Source organism: Oncorhynchus gorbuscha, linkage group LG19 (assembly GCF_021184085.1).
Source record: "Oncorhynchus gorbuscha isolate QuinsamMale2020 ecotype Even-year linkage group LG19, OgorEven_v1.0, whole genome shotgun sequence".
In the NCBI taxonomy this organism is placed as follows: domain Eukaryota; kingdom Metazoa; phylum Chordata; class Actinopteri; order Salmoniformes; family Salmonidae; genus Oncorhynchus; species Oncorhynchus gorbuscha.
This window is the reverse complement of record NC_060191.1, coordinates 47822013-47845305: the sequence shown is the minus strand read 5'-3', so window position 1 is coordinate 47845305 and position 23293 is coordinate 47822013. Positions and strand designations below refer to the sequence as shown.

The 23293-nt window shown below is 44.7% G+C and overlaps 1 protein-coding gene across 6 annotated transcripts in view; it reads left to right on the top strand.

Annotated features, from left to right (window-relative positions):
• LOC124005537 (BCAS3 microtubule associated cell migration factor-like) overlaps positions 1 to 23293 on the top strand; it is a 368286-nt gene that overhangs the window by 124003 nt on the left and 220990 nt on the right. For all 6 annotated transcript variants that reach the window (XM_046314898.1, XM_046314900.1, XM_046314901.1 and 3 more), the window contains 4 exons: positions 10593 to 10717; positions 11074 to 11239; positions 11437 to 11537; positions 18705 to 18805. In XM_046314898.1, the coding sequence (XP_046170854.1) occupies positions 10593 to 10717; positions 11074 to 11239; positions 11437 to 11537; positions 18705 to 18805 (493 nt within the window). The remainder of the gene's footprint in view (positions 1 to 10592; positions 10718 to 11073; positions 11240 to 11436; positions 11538 to 18704; positions 18806 to 23293) is intronic.

Sequence of the window (23293 nt, the reverse complement as noted above, 5' to 3'; positions counted from 1 at the left end):
GAAAATACCTTTCTTCACACCACACACAGCTCCGTGTGGCAAATGCGTCAGCATAAGATTTCACCCCAAAACCAAAGTCAATCCACCCTGGAATAGGATTTGTGTTTCCTGAGGATATTGAAACCGGTTGACCACAAGCTTTGAGGATTTCCATTTTTTTCCAGTACGTGAGAGAGGAAGCAGAACGTTGGAGAGATGGTAGTAAACCTCACTAAAGAAGAGCCCTACAGACTCCATGTCGCTCACCACTAGCTGTCAGACGCGCGCGCACGCACCCACACAAATCATGGTGGGTGAGGTTACGTGTTCTGTTATGACTAACACATGCCCCAACCCTCTTTGCCTCCCTTCCCAAACCATTCACCAGCTCCCATATCATTGATTCTGTTAGAGAGAGATCCAGAGTGTGGAACAGGATTTGTTGTTTCCCATCTTCACCATATTAGTCATACTTTGATATGCAGATGTTGCATTAGAGAGGTTGATAAACAGAGAGAGTGACTGAATGAGAACGTAGAGAGAGTGACTGAATGAGAAAACGTAGAGAGAGTGACTGAATGAGAAAACGTAGAGAGAGTGACTGAATGAGAAAACGTAGAGAGAGTGACTGAATGAGAAAACGTAGAAGAGTGACTGAATGAGAAAACGTAGAGAGTGACTGAATGAGAAAACGTAGAGAGAGTGACTGAATGAGAAAACGTAGAGAGAGTGACTGAATGAGAAAACGTAGAGAGAGTGACTGAATGAGGAAACTGAATGAGAAAACGTAGAGAGAGTGACTGAATGAGAAAACGTAGAGAGTGACTGAATGAGAAAACGTAGAGAGAGTGACAATGAGAAAACGTAGAGAGAGTGACAATGAGAAAACGTAGAGAGAGTGACAATGAGAAAACGTAGAGAGAGTGACAATGAGAAAACGTAGAGAGTGACAATGAGAAAACGTAGAGAGACTGAATGAGAACATATAGAGAGAGTGACTGAATGAGAACATATAGAGAGTGACTGAATGACAAAACGTAGAGAGAGTGAATGAGAAAACGGAGTGTGACTGAGTGAGAAAACGTAGAGTGACAATGAGAAATCGTAGAGAGTGACAATGAGAAATCGTAGAGAGTAACTGAATGAGAAAACTGAATGAGAAATCGTAGAGTGAGTGACTGAATGAGAACGTAGAGTGAGTGACTGAATGAGAACGTAGAGAGTGACTGAATGAGAACGTAGAGTGACTGAATGAGAAAATGTAGAGTGACTGAATGAGAAAATGAGTGACTGAATGAGAAAACATAGAGAGTGACAATGAGAAAACGTACAAAGAGTGACTGAATGAGAAAACGTGGAGAGAGAGAGAGTGACAATGAGAAAACGTAGAGAGAGTGACTGAATGAGAACGTAGAGAGAGTGAGTGAATGAGAAAACAGAGAGAGAGTGACAATGAGAAAACAGAGAGAGAATGACTGAATGAGAAAACGTAGAGAAAGTGACTGAATGAGAAAACGTAGAGAGAGAGTGATTGAATGAGAAAACGTAGAGAGTGACAATGAGAAAACGTAGAGAGAGAGTGACTGAATGAGAAAACGTAGAGAGTGACTGAATGAGAAATCGTAGAGAGAGTAACTGAATGAGAACATAGTGACTGAATGAGAAAACGTAGAGAGTGACTGAATGAGAAAATGTAGCGAGAGAGTGACTGAATGAGAACGTATAGAGAGAGTGACAATGAGAAAACGTAGAGAGACTGAAATGAGAAAATGTAGAGTGACTGAATGAGAAAATGTAGAGTGACTGAATGAGAAGATGTAGAGAGAGAGTGACTGAATGAGAAGGTAGAGAGAGTGACTGAATGAGAACATAGAGAGAGTGACTGAATGAGAAGGTAGAGAGTGACTGAATGAGAAGGTAGAGAGTGACTGAATGAGAAGGTAGAGAGAGTGACTGAATGAGAAGGTAGAGAGAGTGACTGAATGAGAAGGTAGAGAGAGTGACTGAATGAGAAGGTAGAGAGAGTGACTGAATGAGAAGGTAGAGAGAGTGACTGAATGAGAAGGTAGAGAGAGTGACTGAATGAGAAGGTAGAGAGAGTGACTGAATGAGAACATAGAGAGTGACTGGAAGAGAAAACGTAGAGAGACTGAATGAGAACGTAGAGAGAGTGACTGAATGGGAAAACGTAGAGAGAGTGACTGAATGAGAACGTAGAGAGAGACTGAATGGGAACGTAGAGAGAGACTGAATGAGAACGTAGAGAGAGACTGAATGAGAAAGTAGAGAGAGACTGAATGAGAACGTAGAGAGAGTGACTGAATGAGAAAACAGAGAGTTACAATGAGAAAACGTAGAGTGACTGAATGAGAAAATGTAGAGAGTGACTGAATGAGAAAATGTAGAGTGACTGAATGAGAAAACGTAGAGAGAGTGACTGGAAGAGAAAACGTAGAGAGAGACTGAATGAGAACGTAGAGAGACTGAATGAGAACGTAGAGAGACTGAATGAGAACGTAGAGACTGAATGAGAACGTAGAGAGAGTGACTGAATGGGAAAACGTAGAGAGAGACTGAATGAGAACGTAGAGAGAGACTGAATGAGAACGTAGAGAGTGACTGAATGAGAAAACAGAGAGTTACAATGAGAAAACAGAGAGTTACAATGAGAAAACGTAGAGAGAGAGTGACAATGAGAAAACGTAGAGAGTGACTGAATGAGAAAATGTAGAGTGACTGAATGAGAAAACGTAGAGAGTGACTGAATGAGAAAACGTAGAGAGTGACTAAATGAGAACGTAGAGAGAGTGATTGAATGAGAACGTAGAGAGAGAGTGACTGAATGAGAAAACGTAGAGAGAGTGACTGAATGAGAACGTAGTGTGACTGAATGAGAAAACGTATAGAGAGTGACAATGAGAAAACGTAGAGAGAGAGTGACAATGAGAAAACGTAGAGAGAGAGTGACAATGAGAAAACGTAGAGAGAGAGTGACAATTAGAAAACGTAGAGTGTGTGACTGGAAGAGAAAAGGGAGAGAGTGACTGAATGAGAAAACCGAGAGAGAGAGTGACTGAATGAGAAAACATAGAGAGAGAGTGACTGAATGAGAACGTAGAGAGAGTGACTGAATGAGAAAACATATAGAGAGAGTGACAATGAGAAAATGTAGAGAGTGTGACAATGAGAAAATGTAGAGTGACTGAATGAGAACGTAGAGAGAGAGTGACTGAATGAGGACGTAGAGTGTGTGACTGGAAGAGAAAACGTAGAGAGAGACTGAATGAGAACGTAGAGAGAGTGACTGAATGAGAAAACGTAGAGAGAGTGACAATGAGAACGAATAGAGTGACTGAATGAGAAAACGTAGAGAGAGTGACTCAATGAGAACGTAGAGAGTGACTGAATGGGAAAATATAGAGTGACAATGAGAAAACGTAGAGAGAGTGATTGAATGAGAAATCGTAGAGAGCGTGACTGACTGAATGAGAAATCGTAGAGAGTAACTGAATGAGAAAACGTAGAGAGAGTGACTGAATGAGAACATAGAGAGAGTGACTGAATGAGAACGTAGAGAGAGTGACTAAATGAGAACGTAGAGAGAGAGTGACAATGAGAAAACGTACAAAGAGTGACTGAATGAGAAGACGTGGAGAGAGAGAGGGTGACAATGAGAAAACGTAGAGAGACTGAATGAGAACGTAGAGAGTGACTGAATGAGAACGTAGAGAGTGACAATGAGAAGACGTAGAGAGAGAGTGACAATGAGAAAACGAAGAGAGAGTGACTGAATGAAAATGTAGAGAGAGTGAGTGAATGGGAAAACGTAGAGAGAGTGACAATGAGAAAACGTAGAGAGAGTGACTGAATGAGAAAACAGAGAGAGTGACTGAATGAGAAAATGTAGAGTGACTGAATGAGAAAATGTAGAGAGTGACTGAATGAGAAAACGTAGAGAGAGTGACTGAATGAGAACGTAGAGAGAGTGAGTGAATGGGAAAACAGAGTGAGTGAATGGGAAAACGTAGAGAGTGACTGAATGGGAAAACGTAGAGAGTGACTGAATGGGAAAATGTAGAGTGACTGAATGAGAAAATGTAGAGAGAGAGTGACTGAATGAGAACGTAGAGAGAGAGTGACTGAATGGGAAAACGTAGAGAGAGAGTGACAATGAGAAAACGTAGAGTGTGTGACTGGAAGAGAAAATGGAGAGCGAGTGACTGAATGAGAAAACGTAGTGACTAAATGAGAAAACGTAGAGAGTGACTGAATGAGAAAATGTAGAGTGACTGAATGAGAAAACGTAGAGTGACTGAATGAGAAAACGTAGAGAGTGACTAAATGAGAACGTAGAGAGTGACTAAATGAGAACGTAGAGAGTGACTAAATGAGAACGTAGAGTGACTGAATGAGAAAACGTAGAGAGAGAGTGACTGAATGAGAACGTAGAGAGAGAGTGACTGAATGAGAAAACGTAGAGAGTGACTGAATGAGAAAACGTAGAGAGAGTGACTGAATGAGAAAACATAGAGAGAGTGACTGAATGAGAAAACGTAGAGAGAGAGTGACTGAATGAGAAAACGAAGAGAGAGTGACTGAATGAGAAAACGTAGAGAGAGTGACTGAATGAGAAAACGTAGAGAGAGTGACTGAATGAGAAAACGTAGAGAGAGTGACTGAATGAGAAAACGTAGAGAGAGTGACTGAATGAGAAAACGTAGAGAGAGTGACTGAATGAGAAAACGTAGAGAGAGTGACTGAATGAGAAAACATAGAGAGAGAGTGACTGAATGAGAAAACGTAGAGAGAGAGTGACAATGAGAAAACGTAGAGAGAGTGACTGAATGAGAACGTAGAGGGAGTGAATGAGAAAACAGAGAGAGTGACAATGAGAAAACAGAGAGAGAGTGACTGAATGAGAAAACGTAGAGTGACAATGAGAAAACGGAGAGAGAGTGACTGAATGAGAAAACGGAGAGAGAGTGACTGAATGAGAAATCGTAGAGAGAGTAACTGAATGAGAACGTAGAGTGACTGAATGAGAACGTAGAGAGAGAGTGACTGAATGAGAACGTAGAGAGAGTGACTGAATGAGAAAACGTAGAGAGAGTGACTGAATGAGAACGTAGAGTGTGACTGAATGAGAAAACATATAGAGAGAGTGACAATTAGAAAACGTAGAGTGTGTGACTGGAAGAGAAAAGGGAGAGAGTGACTGAATGAGAAAACCGAGAGAGAGAGTGACTGAATGAGAAAACCGAGAGAGAGTGACTGAATGAGAAAACATAGAGAGAGAGTGACTGAATGAGAACGTAGAGAGAGTGACTGACTGAATGAGAAATCGTAGAGTGTGTGACTGGAAGAGAAAAGGGAGAGAGAGTGACTGAATGAGAAAACGTAGAGAGTGACTGAATGAGAACGTAGAGAGAGTGACTGAATGAGAACGTAGAGAGAGTGACTGAATGAGAAAACGTAGAGAGAGTGACTGAATGAGAAAACGTAGAGAGAGTGACAATGAGAACGAATAGAGTGACTGAATGAGAAAACGTAGAGAGAGTGACTCAATGAACGTAGAGAGTGACTGAATGGGAAAACGTAGAGTGACAATGAGAAAACGTAGAGAGAGTGATTGAATGAGAAAACAGAGAGAGTGACTGAATGAGAACGTAGAGAGAGTGACTGAATGAGAAAACGTAGAGTGACAATGAGAAAACGTAGAGTGACTGAATGAGAAATCGTAGAGAGCGTGACTGACTGAATGAGAAATCGTAGAGAGTAACTGAATGAGAAAATGTAGAGAGTGACTGAATGAGAAAATGTAGAGAGTGACTGAATGAGAAAATGAGAGTGACAATGAGAAAACGTACAAAGAGTGACTGAATGAGAAAACGTGGAGAGAGAGAGTGACAATGAGAAAACGTAGAGTGAGTGACTGAATGAGAACGTAGAGAGAGTGACTGAATGAGAAAACGTAGAGAGAGTGAGTGAATGAGAAAACGAGAGAGAGTGACTGAATGAGAAAATGTAGAGAGTGACTGAATGAGAAAATGTAGAGTGACTGAATGAGAAAACGTAGAGAGAGTGACTTGAATGAGAAAACGTAGAGTGACAATGAGAAAACGTAGAGAGTAACTGAATGAGAAAAGGGAGAGAGAGTGACTGAATGAGAAAACGTAGAGAGAGAGTGACAATGAGAAAACGTAGAGTGACAATGACTGAAAGAGAACGGAGAGAGAGTGACTGAATGAGAAATCAGAGAGAGAGTGACTGAATGAGAACGTAGAGAGAGAGTGACTGAATGAGAACATAGAGAGAGAGTGACTGAATGAGAACATAGAGAGAGTGACTGAATGAGAAAACAGAGAGAGAGTGACTGAATGAGAACGTAGAGTGTGACTGAATGAGAAAACATATAGAGAGAGTGACTGAATGAGAAAACAGAGAGAGAGTGACAATGAGAAAACGTAGAGTGTGACTGAATGAGAAAAGGGAGAGAGTGACTGAATGAGAAAACGTATAGAGAGAGTGACAATGAGAAAACGTAGAGAGAGAGTGACAATGAGAAAACGTAGAGAGTGACAATGAGAAAACGTAGAGTGTGTGACTGGAAGAGAAAAGGGAGAGAGAGTGACTGAATGAGAACATAGAGAGTGACTGAATGAGAAAACAGAGAGAGAGTGACTGAATGAGAACGTAGAGAGAGTGACTGAATGAGAACATAGAGAGAGTGACTGAATGAGAAAACAGAGAGTGCCTGAATGAGAACGTAATAGAGTGACTGAATGAGAAAACGAGAGAGAGTGACTGAATGAGAAAAAGTAGAGAGTGACAATGAGAAAACGTAGAGTGACAATGAGAAAACATAGAGAGAGTGACAATGAGAAAACAGAGAGAGTGACTGAATGAGAAAACGTAGAGAGTGACTGAATGAGAAAACAGAGAGTGACTGAATGAGAAAATGTAGAGAGAGAGAGTGACTGAATGAGAAAATGTAGAGAGAGAGTGACTGAATGAGAATGTACAGAGAGAGTGACTGAATGAGAACGTAGAGAGAGTGACTGAATGAGAACGTAGAGAGAGAGTGACAATGAGAAAACGTACAAAGAGTGACTGAATGAGAAAACGTGGAGAGAGAGAGGGTGACAATGAGAAAACGTAGAGTGAGTGACTGAATGAGAACGTAGAGAGAGAGTGACTGAATGAGAAAACGTAGAGAAAGTGACTGAATGAGAAAACGTAGAGAGAGTGTGATTGAATGAGAAAACGTAGAGTGACAATGAGAAATCGTAGAGAGTAACTGAATGAGAAAAGGGAGAGAGAGTGACTGAATGAGAAAACGTAGAGTGACTGAATGAGAAAACGTAGAGAAAGTGACTGAATGAGAAAACGTAGAGAGAGTGACTGAATGAGAAAGACTGAATGAGAGAGAGAGTGATTGAATGAGAAAACGTAGAGAGTGAGAATGAGAAATCGTAGAGAGTGACAATGAGAAAACGTAGAGTGTGTGACTGGAAGAGAAAAGGGAGAGAGAGTGACTGAATGAGAACATAAGAGAGAGTGACTGAATGAGAAAACAGAGAGAGAGTGACTGAATGAGAACGTAGAGAGAGTGACTGAATGAGAACATAGAGAGAGAGTGACTGAATGAGAAAACAGAGAGAGTGACTGAATGAGAACGTAGAGAGAGTGACTGAATGAGAAAACGTAGAGAGAGAGTGACTGAATGAGAAAACGTATAGAGAGAGTGACAATGAGAAAACGTAGAGAGAGTGACAATGAGAAAACGTAGAGTGTGTGACTGGAAGAGAAAAGGGAGAGACTGAATGAGAACATAGAGAGAGTGACTGAATGAGAACAGAGAGAGAGTGACTGAATGAGAAAACAGAGAGAGAGTGACTGAATGAGAACATAGAGAGAGAGTGACTGAATGAGAAAACAGAGAGAGAGTGACTGAATGAGAACGTAGAGAGAGTGACTGAATGAGAACGTAGAGAGAGAGAGTGACTGAATGAGAAAAAGTAGAGAGTGACAATGAGAAAACGTAGAGAGAGAGTGACAATGAGAAAACGTAGAGAGAGTGACAATGAGAAAACGTAGAGAGAGAGACAATGAGAAAACGTAGAGAGAGAGTGACAATGAGAAAACGTAGAGAGAGAGTGACAATGAGAAAATGTAGAGAGAGAGTGACTGAATGAGAAAATGTAGAGAGAGAGAGTGACTGAATGAGAAAATGTAGAGAGAGAGTGACTGAATGAGAAAACATAGAGAGAGAGTGACAATGAGAAAATGTAGACAGTGACAATGAGAAAATGTAGAGTGACAATGAGAAAACGTAGTGACTGAATGAGAAAATGTAGAGTGTAACGGCGTTCGTCTGTTGAATGAAGAGAGTCAGACCGAAATGCAGCGTGTAGGTTACTCATGACTTTAATGAAAGTATCGCGGTACATGAAATAACTGATAAATACAAAAACAACAAACGGAACGTGAACTAATTACAGCCTATCTGGTGAACACTACACAGAGACAGGAAATACAACGCGAACTCAGGCTACCTAAATACGGTTCCCAATCCGAGACAACGAGAAACAGCTGACTCCAATTGAGAATCGCCTCAGGCAGCCAAGCCTAACTAGACACACCCCTAATCATACACAATCCCAATTAATACAAACCCCAATAAGAAACACAACATATAAACCCATATCACACCCTGGCCTACCCAAACATATAACAAAAACACAAAATACAATGACCAAGGCGTGACAGAGAGAGTGTGACAGAATGGGAAAACGTAGAGTGAGTGAATGAGAAAACGTATAGAGAGTGACAATGAGAAAATGTAGAGCGAGTGACTGAATGTGAAAATGTAGAGAGAGTGACTGAATGAGAAAACGTAGAGTGACTGAATGAGAAAACGTAGTGTGTGACTGAATGAGAAAATGGAGAGAGAGTGACTGAATGAGAAAACGTAGAGAGAGAGTGACTGAATGAGAAAACGTAGTGTGACTGACTGGAAGAGAAAAGGGAGAGGGAGAGAGGGAATGCGGAGTGAGAAGGATGCAGTGTGCTGTATTGGCTGACCCCTGGCCGTCCGGCCGAGGCTCTGATGTTTTCATGGCTCTATCTCCTGGACACACTGACAGACGGACGGACGGACGGACGGACAGATCCCGAGGAGGAGAGAGAGGGCCGTAGAGTAAGCCAAGGCAATATCCTGACATGTTCCTATCTCTCTCTCATCAGCTAGCACGGCTTACTGTAGATATTTGGTTATTCAGCCTCCCCCTTTATCCAACACTAATAAATACACAGCCACTAAGGCCTTCCCCCTGTTCTACCCAGAAACACCCATCACACGGTGTCGGCTAAATTACGACATCAACATCTCCCCTCGTCCTGTGAGTCATTTACCAGCTGCTGAGTTATAAGGGAAGAGGAGGGAGAGTTGAGGCCCACAACAGGTCATTCAACACCTATTAGTGTGCAGGCTGTGTTAGTGTGTCAGGCTGTGTCAGTTTGAGGCTGTGAGACCAAGGATAGTTCCAGTACTGGACAGTATGCCTTCACACTGGATTCAACAGAACCACTTTGGGGTAGATAGTATGGAAAATGTTTGATCAGAAGTGAATTGTTGAATATTACATTTCATTTTCATGTTCCAAAATCTTGGAGTGTGTGTGAGTGAAAACCGGGGGTTTTACTGTCCACCTTGGTTATAGGGCTGGACAATAATACCAGGCCACTCCGCTACTGTTCTCCCATCACTAGCATATGCAGCACTGTCACCATACTGAACCTTTCATGTGTTCACTTTCATCCAAACGGTCCTGACATGTCTGAATAATCCAATAACTCCCAGTAAATTCTCTCAAACGACTAACTCAAAGTGAGACTAGGGGAAGTAGCTGGAAGACTAGCAGCATTCGAGACTCATGTTCAAGTGATAACCATTATGGCATCCACTGGAACTCAGTTCTATTCATGTGTGTGTTTTCCGGCGTGTGGACAAACCCAGTCCTCAGTACAGTCAATGGTCAGGCCAGCCTGTGGTGGTTTCAGTGTACATGTCATGCTTCATGACAAAAGGAAGGGCGTCATCAACTACAGAGCTGATCTACTGGCATGGGAATACACACAGAGACACACGTTATCCCGTTCCGACTGCAGGAACCCTGTGTTGGATCCTGTATTATGTCTAATGCTGTTTTTAATTGGCTGAATAGTAGAGACCAGTACATAAATCATTTGTCCAAACACCGGCACAGTGAAAGTGGAGACAATTCAGGGCAAAAAAGATTTCTGTCTTCTATTTTTTGTTGCTACCAATGCACTTCATTTTAAGTCATGCTCATCTCTTTATTTTGTTAAATCGCATGAAATGTAATTGTATTAAAAGCTTGGCTTGTTCTTTGTTCACAGATGTGACAGTGTTTGAACTTTAATATCTCAAACCAGATTGGTATCATTCTCTCATTCTTTAACTACAGCTTTAGTTGATCTAACAACTCAAACCGCCAGCCTTTATTTTCTCCAAGAGGAGAACCCTGTGTCCCTTCGGCTGTGTTCTGTTACCCACTCACCCCCTCTCTCTTTCGCTCTTTCTCCTGCAGCAAAGCCAAGCCTCCCCCCCAGATCTCCCCCAGTAAGTCCAGCGGAGGAGAGTTCTGTGTGGCTGCTGTCTTTGCTGCCTCACGCTCCTGGTACATGACCAACCCCAACATGAAGAGAGAGAAAGGTGAGGAGGGGTCGCTTTGGCTTTGTAGCATTATGTTTATCATTACATATCCCACTAGTGCATTAGTATCCTAGCTGTTACCCCCAAAACCACCATCACGCTAAAACACTTACATTTCGTTTTCATTTGGCAAAATGTAGAAGTTTAAAATCGGTGTGAGAATCGCAAATACCATTTGACTTGGATCTGTGCATTGACCTTTCTAAGCCCCCTGTGTAGACCCAACATTAAGGTCAAGGAAGTACAAACCCACCCAGGGAGATGCTGGGCGAAGTAGACAAAACACTTAGCAATGTCACAACACCTCGCTCCTCTTACTTTGTAACGTTGACCTGTTGACCTCCCCTGTTCCTCAGACCAGTCCAGCCGGTCAGTGGTGGAGTCCCTCTACATCCTCAGTTGCTATGGCACCCTAGTGGAGCATGTCCTGGAGCCTCGGCCAATCAGCACAGCCCAGAAGATCAGCGATGACACACCCCTGGAGCTCAACACATGTCCACGGGCCTGCTGGAGCCTGGCCAGGTAACTGACCCTTACACACACACAGACCCTCTGTTTTTCCCCCCTCTGCTAAGCTGTGGTTAATGTTATGAAGATTTATGTACATTACTGTATGTGATTTATACAGTAGTGCACTACATTGGGAATAGGGTGCCATTTGGGAGAGATCCTGAGATCTCTGTAATTGACTGTGTGTTTGTTGTGTTTTGTTGTTTCAGGACTCCACTGTGGAATGAGCTGCAGCCTCCCTTTCTCTCCAACCACCCTCTGGTGCTGGCCTCTGACCTGGTGCAATATTACCAATACCTCCTGGCTGGATGTAAGTGTTATACACTGTGTGTGTATATGTACTATGTGTGCGTGTGTATGTGTGCACCATTTAGCCCGGTGCCAGAGCTGAAGCCGACTGATTCCTACTGTTTATTCTCTATGGGAGATTGTCTTTGCCTTCTTATTGGTGACATGCTGAGAGTAGGACCCTTTCAGTCCTCCTCCATTACATCCCTGTTCCCTCATAAAAACCCTCAGTGGAGATCAGACATCAGTCCATCTGAGTAGTACTCTGGCCTCAGATCTCTTATCACACAAACTATCAGCTTTACATCCGTTCTGTTCCGTCTGCACGGCGCTTTCCATCAAGTCTTTGTCACAGTGTGTCGCTGTGTCTGCCTCGTCTGGACAAGTCAGCATGACAACGCTAACAGCTCAACCAACTCCACTCAACTCATTCAAATGAAGCCGATTAGCCAGCCTCAGCTCCTCCTAACTCAGTAACAAGTACAAAGAGCACCAAGCACTTCAGGTTGATATGTGACAGGCTGGAGATGGCAGAGGGAAGAGGAGGGTGACTCTGGAGGGCAGAGTGTACACGGATGGCCACACATTTAACTTAACCTCTGTTATAACTGTGCATTGTTGCATTAGCTGCATAATCATAAACATAAATCAGTAATTAGCTCTTGAAGTGCCGTTGGGGCAAATCCCCTTCTCATCCCGTGTGCTTGTTCTTCTGTCTCCTTTATTCTACGCTAAAATGTCTACCTCCCAAATGGCACCCTATTCCCTTCTTAGTGTACTACTTTTGACCTGCGTCCTATGGTCAACAGTAGTGCACTATAGGGAATAGGGTGCCATTTGGGAGAGAGACATTCTCCCAGTGCTCAGGGCTGAATGAGTAGGATATTTTCTCAAATGAGTTCTAATAGTCCTTTCTAGTGTCAGAGCAATGAAGTTAAGTTGGTGTGATTGTTCGGCAGCGGGCATCAGTGCTGGGTTTAGTGTGACTTGGTGACAATGGGCCAGACAGAGGGCACAATGGGCCAGACAGAGGGCACAATGGGCCAGACAGAGGGCACAATGGGCCAGACAGAGGGCACAATGGGCCAGACAGAGTGCATAATGATTTAGTCTCGGTGCTTTCTCACAAATAGCTCCAATTAGTGATGTACAACATATCAACCCCCCCCTCATCTGTCTCTCCCTCGCCCCCGTTCCTCCTGACAGCCAAGCAGCACCAACCCTATCGCGCTCACACACCCAGGTCAATACAATATGCACTTACTTCATTTGCCGTCTTGTACTTCTACCCATTGCTCCGCTCCACCCCCAGGCGTTTCCTGCATGCTACTACGGCTCACGGAGTGCCACCTTTCCTTCCTCCGCTTTGCACCCGTTCTGTTTCATAACACTGTGCGTCCACTCCGCTCACCAGCAGATGGATGGGCAGAGATGATGTGATCTAGGGGGGCCAATCTGACCTGGGGATGCCACACAACACACACACTGTGTTGGCCTTCTCCAGTGGTGTGTAAAGATCAGAGTTTATGGAGGGAGAAGCTGCTGCTCTCCATCTTGCTCCAATACAAACTACAGTATCAGGGTCTAGTTTACGTAGTAGATACTACCTCAAATGTCAACAAGCAGGAGTGTGTGACGGGAGGAGAAAGGGATAGGAAAGCGAAGAAGACAGAGAAATTGAGAGATGTGGAGGAGATGAGAGGTCACAAAGAGAAATATGGAGAGAGGGAGGGAGCGAGGCAGGGGGGTATGATAAATCACTGGTATCTTTTTTAGATCTGCAAATGAGTGTGTATTCAGGGACCTAGCTAGGTTCCACAACCTTCTAGAGTTTGGGGTTAGAGTGTTTACATGTTGTGTGATTGACAGCTGCTGCTCTCTCTATATTGAATGACCGGTGTGATTAAAAATGCATGTTGCTGTGGAGGGATGGAGCTCAGGGTCATGCCAGCCCAGCCGGAGAGGAGCCTCGCAGGCTGGTGATTAAAAGCAGCGGTGGCGCCACTTCATGGTCACTATCTCTACCTGTCCGTCTGCCCACCCCACTAGCACCGCTCTGGGCCCGCTCTGCTCTGCTACAGCCTGGTAAACAGCAACTCCACTACACTGCTGGGGATGATAAGAGACTGAGAGAGAGAGGTGCACACACTCAGACAGACACACACACACACACACACACTCAGACACACACACACAGACACACACACACACACACACACACACACACACACACACACTCTGACACACACACACATACACACACACACACACACACACACACACACACTCACTCACACACACACTCACTCACACTCACACACACACACGCACACTCACTCACTCACACACTCACACTCACACTCACACTCACTCACTCACACGCACACGCACACTCACACTCACACGCACACGCACATGACGGACACAGTGAGATAGGAGGATGACGTGCTGGCCTCATAAATGCTGTCTCCATCCAGCTTTGATGGCTCAGTCACTGTTATGTGAATGGCTCAGCCAGCCAGTTAGGAGAAACAGAGACCCTTTTTATTCTAAAAGGCCCAATGTGAATAAATGGGGCCAATTTGTGTTGCCCTGAGGTGTCTTGAGTAGATTTAAACCTGTGGTCCCTTAGAATAACACCACCACACGATTGACGAATGTGAGGCTTTTTTTCCTTCCCCATTTGCAGCATTCATTCTTGAGATTTCTGTTTTTTTGAAGTGTGGGGGCTGTATTCATATAGCTGTGTGTTCAGACACCTCTTCCCCGGCCGCAAGACTTCACCGAGGCAAACATGGCGTGAATAATTGACCTCCCTGATCTTCTGGCTGGCTCCTCTGAGTAGGCTGGACACTTCAGTGGTGGCAGCGCTGGTGCTTTTTGGCCCTGGCCTCCCCCTACTTTCAATATTTATTAGTCAGATTTACAAGTTGATGCAACAACAATAATAAATAATAAAAGATAAGAATACTAAAATAAAGTTTAGCCCCTAGATTCCTTTCATAATGTAGTAACTGTGGCGGGCTTGGCTGTCTCCTGGGCCTTCTACCATGACTATGCGCCACGGCCTTGTCAATAACCGCTAATTGGCTGAGTGAGAGACTTCCGAGGCCAGCGGGAGCTGGGCTGTTTGGTCTTTACCTCTGGGCTGTTTGGTCTTTACCTCTGGGCTGTTTGGTCTTTACCTCTGGGCTGTTTGGTCTCTACCTCTGGGCTGTTTGGTCTTTACCTCTGGGCTGTTTGGTCTCTACCTCTGGGCTGTTTGGTCTCTACCTCTGGGCTGTTTGGTCTTTCTACCTCTGGGCTGTTTGGTCTTTACCTCTGGGCTGTTTGGTCTTTACCTCTGGGCTGTTTGGTCTTTACCGCTGGGCTGATTTGGTCTCTACCGCTGGGCTTATTTGGTCTCTACCGCTGGGCTGATTTGGTCTCTACCGCTGGGCTGATTTGGTCTCTACCGCTGGGCTGATTTGGTCTCTACCGCTGGGCTGATTTGGTCTCTACCGCTGGGCTGATTTGGTCTCTACCGCTGGGCTGATTTGGTCTCTACCGCTGGGCTGATTGGGTCTCTACCGCTGGGCTGATTGGGTCTCTACCGCTGGGCTGATTGGGTCTCTACCGCTGGGCTGATTGGGTCTCTACCGCTGGGCTGATTTGGTCTCTACCGCTGGGCTGATTTGGTCTCTACCGCTGGGCTGATTGGGTCTCTACCGCTGGGCTGATTGGGTCTCTACCGCTGGGCTGATTGGGTCTCTACCGCTGGGCTGATTGGGTCTCTACCGCTGGGCTGATTTGGTCTCTACCGCTGGGCTGTTTGTTAAAGAAAACGTGGGAAAGGAGGATCAGCCATAGACAAGCACTGTACAAGCCGGCCTTGTCAAATAGTGACATTATCCCAACTGGTCTTCCGAATTGTCAAAAAGGACTGATCAGTGAGAGAGACCACCTCAGATCATTAGTCTTATCTCTCCCCAGAGATCAGGTCATCAGTCAGACCTGATCAATATCTGGCCCTGCTTTGTTCTGGGTCTACTCTCTTTACCTGCTGTTACTGCTACTGTCATCCACCAGATAACTAACTCTGTCTGAAATTACACCATATTCCGATATAGTGCACTACTTTTGACCAGTGCACTATATAGGGAATAGGGTGCCATTTTGGATGCATCCCTGCACTTCCTCCTGCTACTGGCCTTGACCAGACCACTCACTGTGTGTCTCCTCTGATCAGCAGAACTACACCACTTCCTCTTAGAACACAGAGACACAGGCTCGTTAAGATCGCTTAGGAACATTTTTAAAATCACTTTTGTTTTATGATGGTGTGTTACCAGAACAGGGTATTTTCCAAAGAATAACACCAATCAGATTTGCCTTATAAACACCATAAATTTGTTATAATTCCACTTCATAGGAATGGTTATATTATTTCCGCCTGAGTCAGTTCAGGTTGTAGTCTTTGCTATCAACTATCACTGAAGCAAATATGGCGTCTTGCGTTAATGAAATAGTACACCGTTTCAGACAGGTAGTGTAGTGGGCCTTTAATAGTCGTGTATTAGTGGACCAGTATAGCCATCTGCTGCGCTGGGAAGAAAACTTTTCCTGAATGCATGACTGCTGTCTGCACATCAAAATGATGTTATTTTTCTCTGAATTGCCAAGTGAAACACTGTAAGATCGTATTTTACAACTAGTCATGTTGGAACAGAACACGCTTGCCCACCTGGCCCAGATTTATAATGGGCCGTTTTTGGATTGCATGAACAACAACAGTAATTGTGAAAGGGATGGCGAGGATGTAGGATTGTGTTCCCAACAACTACAAGTGTGCTTGCTGTAGTTCCTCAGCGTCACAGCTAGAAGAGCTTAAACACCTTATAGTTGAAGACTTTTCTTTCAGTCAGAAAAATACATTGAAATGACTTAGGAACTGTGACCACTTGGAGACACCAGTTAGTCCTCTCACTCAAACCCTTGTCATTGTTTTATGTTGCACCTACTCCATATTTTCCAGGAGAAGTGGTGAATTGCACACAATCAGCAGTGTAATGTTTTGGATTCTTGTGTCAGGTGAACTGTTGTCCTCAACCTTGGTCTAATCATTCTCCCATAATCTTTAAACTCTTACCTTTAAATTGCTACCATGCTTATGCATATGCTTTTCATATTTCTTCATATAGGCCAATTCCCGAGAGTGTAAAGGGTTAAGAAAGTCTGTGAAGACCTTAAAAGCAGCAGACCCAATGGCTGTCTATTGATCTGTCTATATATTTATCCAGCCACTCACTCTGGTAGATATGTCTGTAACTGTTTGGTGGGGTCAGTCTGTCTCTATATCCCTACATTCGCTAACACACACGCACACACAGAGGTCTGTCTGTGCTTGGCCCTTGGGGATGACCACTGCCTCCCCACTCAGGAGCATGTCCGTCCGGCTCTCTCAGGCCAATGGAAGCCCCCCACCCCCAAACGCCGTAACCCGAGCCAGCCAGCAACTGCTCCAAAGCATCAATAATTAATTAGGGAACAGCTATTGCCCCCAAGGGTCAGAGAGCAAGAGTAGAGCAGGGGGGAGAGCGATGGAAGGAAGGAGGGAGGGGTAGTAATGATTTTGTTTAATAAGTAACATAAGCAGGCTTTGTTAGAGAGCAACATAAGTATCTGGCTAGGAACCACACACACCTTCACGCTACCCGTCTCTCCAGAGCAGGTGAGAGCAGTGTGTTACAAGCTTTTAGGAAAATAAGGTCAGCCTCTCCACAGTGGAAGAGAGTTAGTCGAAGGTATTGGTTACAGCGCCCCTGTGTATGTGGTGTCAAGCTGATAAGCACACCTCCTTAAGAAGCCTCCCAACACCTGCTCAGAGAGACACTCAGAGAGAGACCCAGAGAGAGAGCGAGGGAGAGAAAAGGCAAGAGAGGGGGCGTAAGAGACAGCAGCACCTTGTGCGCTCCAGATGAGAACTTAACAACTTTATTAGTCATTCCTGCATTAAACAAATTCACCACGGACTGGGGGGGGTGGTAGGCCCCGAGGTGCCAGGAGAAAAGACAGATTTGACACATTGAGCTTCATTCTCCACTCCTGCTTATTCACGCGTGTTAATACTCTGTCTGTCTGGGTGCCTCTCTGCCTGTGCTGCTGACGGAGCCTCACACACACACACACACATGCACGCTCACTCACACACATGAGTGTGTACACATGTTCTCTTTCACTTACACATGCTCCTGCACACACTCTGGAACACACATGCCCTTTTTGCTCTATTAACTGAGTGTCAGAGAAACAAGCCAACAGGAAAAACTTGAGCTTTTTCTCTCTCTCCTTGTCTGTCTGTCTGTCCCTCGCTTTCTTTCTCTGTCTGTCTGTCCCTCGCTTTCTTTCTCTCTCTCTTGTCTGTCTGTCCCTCGCTTTCTTTCTCTCTCCTTGTCTGTCTGTCTGTCCCTCGCTTTCTTTCTCTCTCTCCTTGTCTGTCTGTCTGTCCCTCTTTCTCTCTCTCTCCTTGTCTGTCTGTCTGTCCCTCGTCTGTCTGTCTGTCTGTCCTCCTTTCTTTCTCTCTCTCTCTCCTTGTCTGTCTGTCTGTCCCTCGCTTTCTTTCTCTCTCTCTCTCCTTGTCTGTCTGTCTGTCCCTCGCTTTCTTTCTCTCTCTCCTTGTCTGTCTGTCTGTCCCTCGCTTTCTTTCTCTCTCTCCTTGTCTGTCTGTCTGTCCCTCGCTTTCTTTCTCTCTCTCCTTGTCTGTCTGTCTGTCCCTCGCTTTCTTTCTCTCTCTCCTTGTCTGTCTGTCTGTCCCTCGCTTTCTTTCTCTCTCTCCTTGTCTGTCTGTCTGTCCCTCGCTTTCTTTCTCTCTCTCCTTGTCTGTCTGTCTGTCCCTCGCTTTCTTTCTCTCTCTCTCTCCTTGTCTGTCTGTCTGTCCCTCGCTTTCTTTCTCTCTCTCTCTCCTTGTCTGTCTGTCTGTCCCTCGCTTTCTTTCTCTCTCTCTCTCCTTGTCTGTCTGTCTGTCCCTCGCTTTCTTTCTCTCTCTCTCTTGTCTGTCTGTCTGTCCCTCGCTTTCTTTCTCTCTCTCCTTGTCTGTCTGTCTGTCTGTCCCTCGCTTTCTTTCTCTCTCTCCTTGTCTGTCTGTCTGTCCCTCGCTTTCTTTCTCTCTCTCACTCTTACAAACACCATCAACCTCTCTCTGTGTCCACAGTGGTGCCCCCTGGAAGCCCGGGTCCTGTCACGCGCCACGAGTCTTACGACAGCCTGACATCAGACCACAGCGGACAGGAGGACGAGGAGTGGCTCTCACAGGTGAGACGGACACTGCCCGGCTGGCACCTCTGAGTGATAACCAAGTCAACATCATGAAACACGCCTGATTCAGGTAATCTAAAGGGTTGATGCTCAGTTACCGGATAGATCAGGTTTATTAACCTCTTGCTCCTACCTGACACGCAGGCGTCCCATCTAGACATCTGGAAATGCAAATGGCTACGCTAAATGCTAATAGCACTCGTTAAAACTCAAACGTTCATTAAAATACACATGCAGGGTATTGAATTAAAGCTACACTCGTTGTGAATCCAGGCAACAAGTCAGATTTTAAAAATGCTTTTCGGCGAAAGCATGAGAAGCTATTATCTGATAGCATGTAACATCCCAAAAGACCCGTAGGGGACGTAAACAAAATAATTAGCATAGTCGGCGCTACACAAAACGCACAAATAAAATATAAAACATTCATTACCTTTGACCATCTTCTTTGTTGGCACTCCTAGAATTCCCATAAACACTATTGGGTCTTTTTTTGATTAAATCGGTCCATATATAGTCTAGATATCGATCTATGAAGACTGTGTGATCAACGAAAAAAATAGCGTTTTATAACGTAACGTCATTTTTTTAAATAAAAAAAGTTGACGATAAACTTTCACAAAACACTTCGAAATACTTTTGTAATGCAACTTTAGGTATTAGTAAACGTTAATAAGCGATCAAATTGATCAGGAGGCGATGTATATTCTATAGCTATACGTCTGGAAATAATGTCCGGGTAAATCTCAACCAAAATATCCGGTCGGAGACTGGAAGAACTGCGCTGCCTTGTGTCTGTTTGACCAAGAAACAAATAGTAGGCAAATGACAAGACTGTTGACATCGTGTGGAAGCTGTAGGTATTGCAACCTCGGCCCCATTTAATGTGGTTCACGTTTAACAATTGGTTGAATTCACGGTTGACAACTCCATTGTGTCCTCCTCCCAGAGCGCTAAGAACCTTGGCGTGATCCTGGACAGCACCCTGTCATTCTCAACTAACATCAAGGCGGTGGCCCGTTCCTGTAGGTTCATGCTCTACAACATCCGCAGAGTACGACCCTGCCTCACACAGGAAGCGGCGCAGGTCCTAATCCAGGCACTTGTCATCTCCCGTCTGGATTACTGCAACTCGCTGTTGGCTGGGCTCCCTGCCTGTGCCATTAAACCCCTACAACTCATCCAGAACGCCGCAGCCCGTCTGGTGTTCAACCTTCCCAAGTTCTCTCACGTCACCCCGCTCCTCCGCTCTCTCCACTGGCTTCCAGTTGAAGCTCGCATCCGCTACAAGACCATGGTGCTTGCTTACGGAGCTGTGAGGGGAACGGCACCTCAGTACCTCCAGGCTCTGATCAGGCCCTACACCCAAACAAGGGCACTGCGTTCATCCACCTCTGGCCTGCTCGCCTCCCTACCACTGAGGAAGTACAGTTCCCGCTCAGCCCCCCAATGGTGGAACAAACTCCCTCACGACGCCAGGACAGCGGAGTCAATCACCACCTTCCGGAGACACCTGACACCCCACCTCTTTAAGGAATACCTAGGATAGGATAAAGTAATCCTTCTCACCCCCCCCCCTTAAAAGATTTAGATGCACTATTGTAAAGTGGCTGTTCCACTGGATGTCATAAGGTGAATGCACCAATTTGTAAGTCGCTCTGGATAAGAGCATCTGCTAAATGACTTAAATGTAAATGTAAAATGTAAGTGGCGCATGGATATATTTTCCCATTTTCAGTGATCAGATTTTCCTGCACTTTTCGATGAAACGCACGTTCTGTTATAGTCACAGCCGTGATTTAACCAGTTTTATAAACGTCTGAGTGTTTTCTATCCACACATACTAATCATATGCATATACTATATTCCTGGCATGAGTAGCAGGGTGCTGAAATGTTGCGCGATTTTTAACAGAATGTTCGAAAAAGTAGGGGGTAGGAGTAACAGGTTAATGCTGGGCTATAACAAAATGGGACAGTCATCCCTTCAAGAGCCTATCACTCAGCAAACTATTTATTTTCTCTCATAAAGGACTTATCCTTGGCACTAGCCGGTAGGGGGGAAATCAGTGCCTTTCGACATTTTAAGTCGAAATTGTGCCCAAATATTGAATTTTGAAGAGCCTGTTATACTAAATTAAGTGCCCTTTAATACACTGCTCAAAAAAATAAAGGGAACACTAAAATAACACATCCTAGATCTGAATGAATGAAATATTCTTATTAAATACTTTTTTCTTTACATAGTTGAATGTGCTGACAACAAAATCACACAAAAATTATCAATGGAAATCAAATTTATCAACCCATGGAGGTCTGGATTTGGATTCACACTCAAAATTAAAGTGGAAAACCACACTACAGGTCTGGGGAACGGGCAGGCCAGTCCATAGCATCAATGCCTTCCTCTTGCAGGAACTGCTGACACACTCCAGCCACATGTTGTCTAGCATTGTCTTGCATTAGGAGGAACCCAGGGCCAACCACACCAGCATATGGTCTCACAAGGGGACTGAGGATCTCATCTCGGTACCTAATGACAGTCAGGCTGCCTCTGGCGAGCACATGGAGGGCTGTGCGGCCCCCCCAAAGAAATGTCACCCCACACCATGACTGACCCACCGACAAACCGGTCATGCTAGAGGATGTTGCAGGCAGCAGAACGTTCTCCACGGCGTCTCCAGACTCTGTCAGGTGCTCAGTGTGAACCTGCTTTCATCTGTGAAGAGCACAGCGCACCAGTGGCGAATTTGCCAATCTTGGTGTTCTCTGGCAAATGCCAAATGTCCTGTACGGTGTTGGGCTGTAAGCACAACCCCGAACTGTGGACGCCGGGCCCTCATACCACCCTCCTGGAGTCTGTTTCTGACCGTTTGAGCAGACACATGCACATTTGTGGCCTGCTGGAGGTAATTTTGCAGGGCTCTGGCAGTGCTCCTCCTGCTCCTCCTTGCACAAAGGCGGAGGTAGCGGTCCTGCTGCTGGGTTGTTGCCCTCCTACGGCCTCATCCACGTCTCTTGATGTACTGGCCTGTCTCCTGGTAGCGCCTCCATGCTCTGGATACTACGCTGACAGACACAGCAAACCTTCTTGCCACAGCTCGCATTGATGTTCCATCCTGGATGAGCTGCACTACCTGAGGCACTTCTGTGGGTTGTAGACGCCGTCTCATGCTACCACTAGAGTGAAAGCACCGCCAGCATTCAAAAGTGACCAAAACATCAGCCAGGAAGCATAGGAACTGAGAAGTGGTCTGTTGTCACCACCTGCAGAACCTCTCCTTTATTGGGGGGTGGTCCTTCTGTAGCTCAGTTGGTAGAGCATGGCGCTTGTAACGCCAGGGTAGTGGGTTCGATCCCCGGGACCACCCATATGTAGAATGTATGCACACATGACTGTAAGTCGCTTTGGATAAAAGCGTCTGCTAAATGGCATATATTATTATTATATTGCTAATTGCCAATAATTTCCACCTGTTGTCTCTTCCATTTGCACAACAGCATGTGAAATGTATTGTCAATCAGTGTTGCTTCCTAAGTGGACAAACCCTGTACATCATTTTAAGGTCAATCCTGTTACAGGAACTGAACTCTCGTTTTAATATGGTGAAACTATTCCTTTATAGATATTTTTTTTCAAAAGAAATCACGAACATCTAATAGTTATATCCTCGTGTAAAAGCAGCTGGTTCTACTCTTTGGCCATTTTCTGTTGTTGTTTGGTGGAAAACTGAGTGTGTCAAGTATAACATGTCAACCCTGTCACCCATAGATAGACAAAACCTTTTTTGTGAAGCCTGCATTCAATCGCCACTCCCTGCCCTCCAAGCTTCCTTTCCCCCTGTCACGAGAGGATTCATGGCTGATTTAAGATGAAATCGTCAACCCACCCTGTTACTTTATTTGGCGCTTAATAGGCACTTACTCTAGTAATTTTTGAGATGGGAGAAAGTTTTTTGTGTTCTTTATGACAGAATGTGTTTGTTTTTTCCACCAAGTTAACTTACTCAAAAGGCACCTAATTGGTGGAATGACCCAGGAGCTAATAGGTGGTTTTTGGACTAAGTGGCTCTTGACTTTTAGATTCCTTGTCTTTGTCCAGCAGTGCATGATGCCACTATTACAGCATGAAATAAGATTACATTTTAATCTAATACCAAATAGTGGTCATTTTGGCACTGAGTACTGCCGTGAGATGTGGTTTGGAGGGATATACAGTGCCTTCGGAAAGTATTCAGACCCCTTTTCCACATTTTGTTATGTTACAGCCTTATTCTAAAATAGATTAAAGAAAAACTATTCCTCAGCAATCTACACACGGACTCGAAATTGAGTTTAGGTGCATCCTGTTACCATTGATCATCCTTGAGATGTTTCTACAACTTGATTGGAGTCCACCTGTGTTAAATTCAATTAATTGGACATGATTTGGAAAGGCACACACCTGTCTATATAAGGTCCCACAAAAATGTCTGCCGCATTGAAG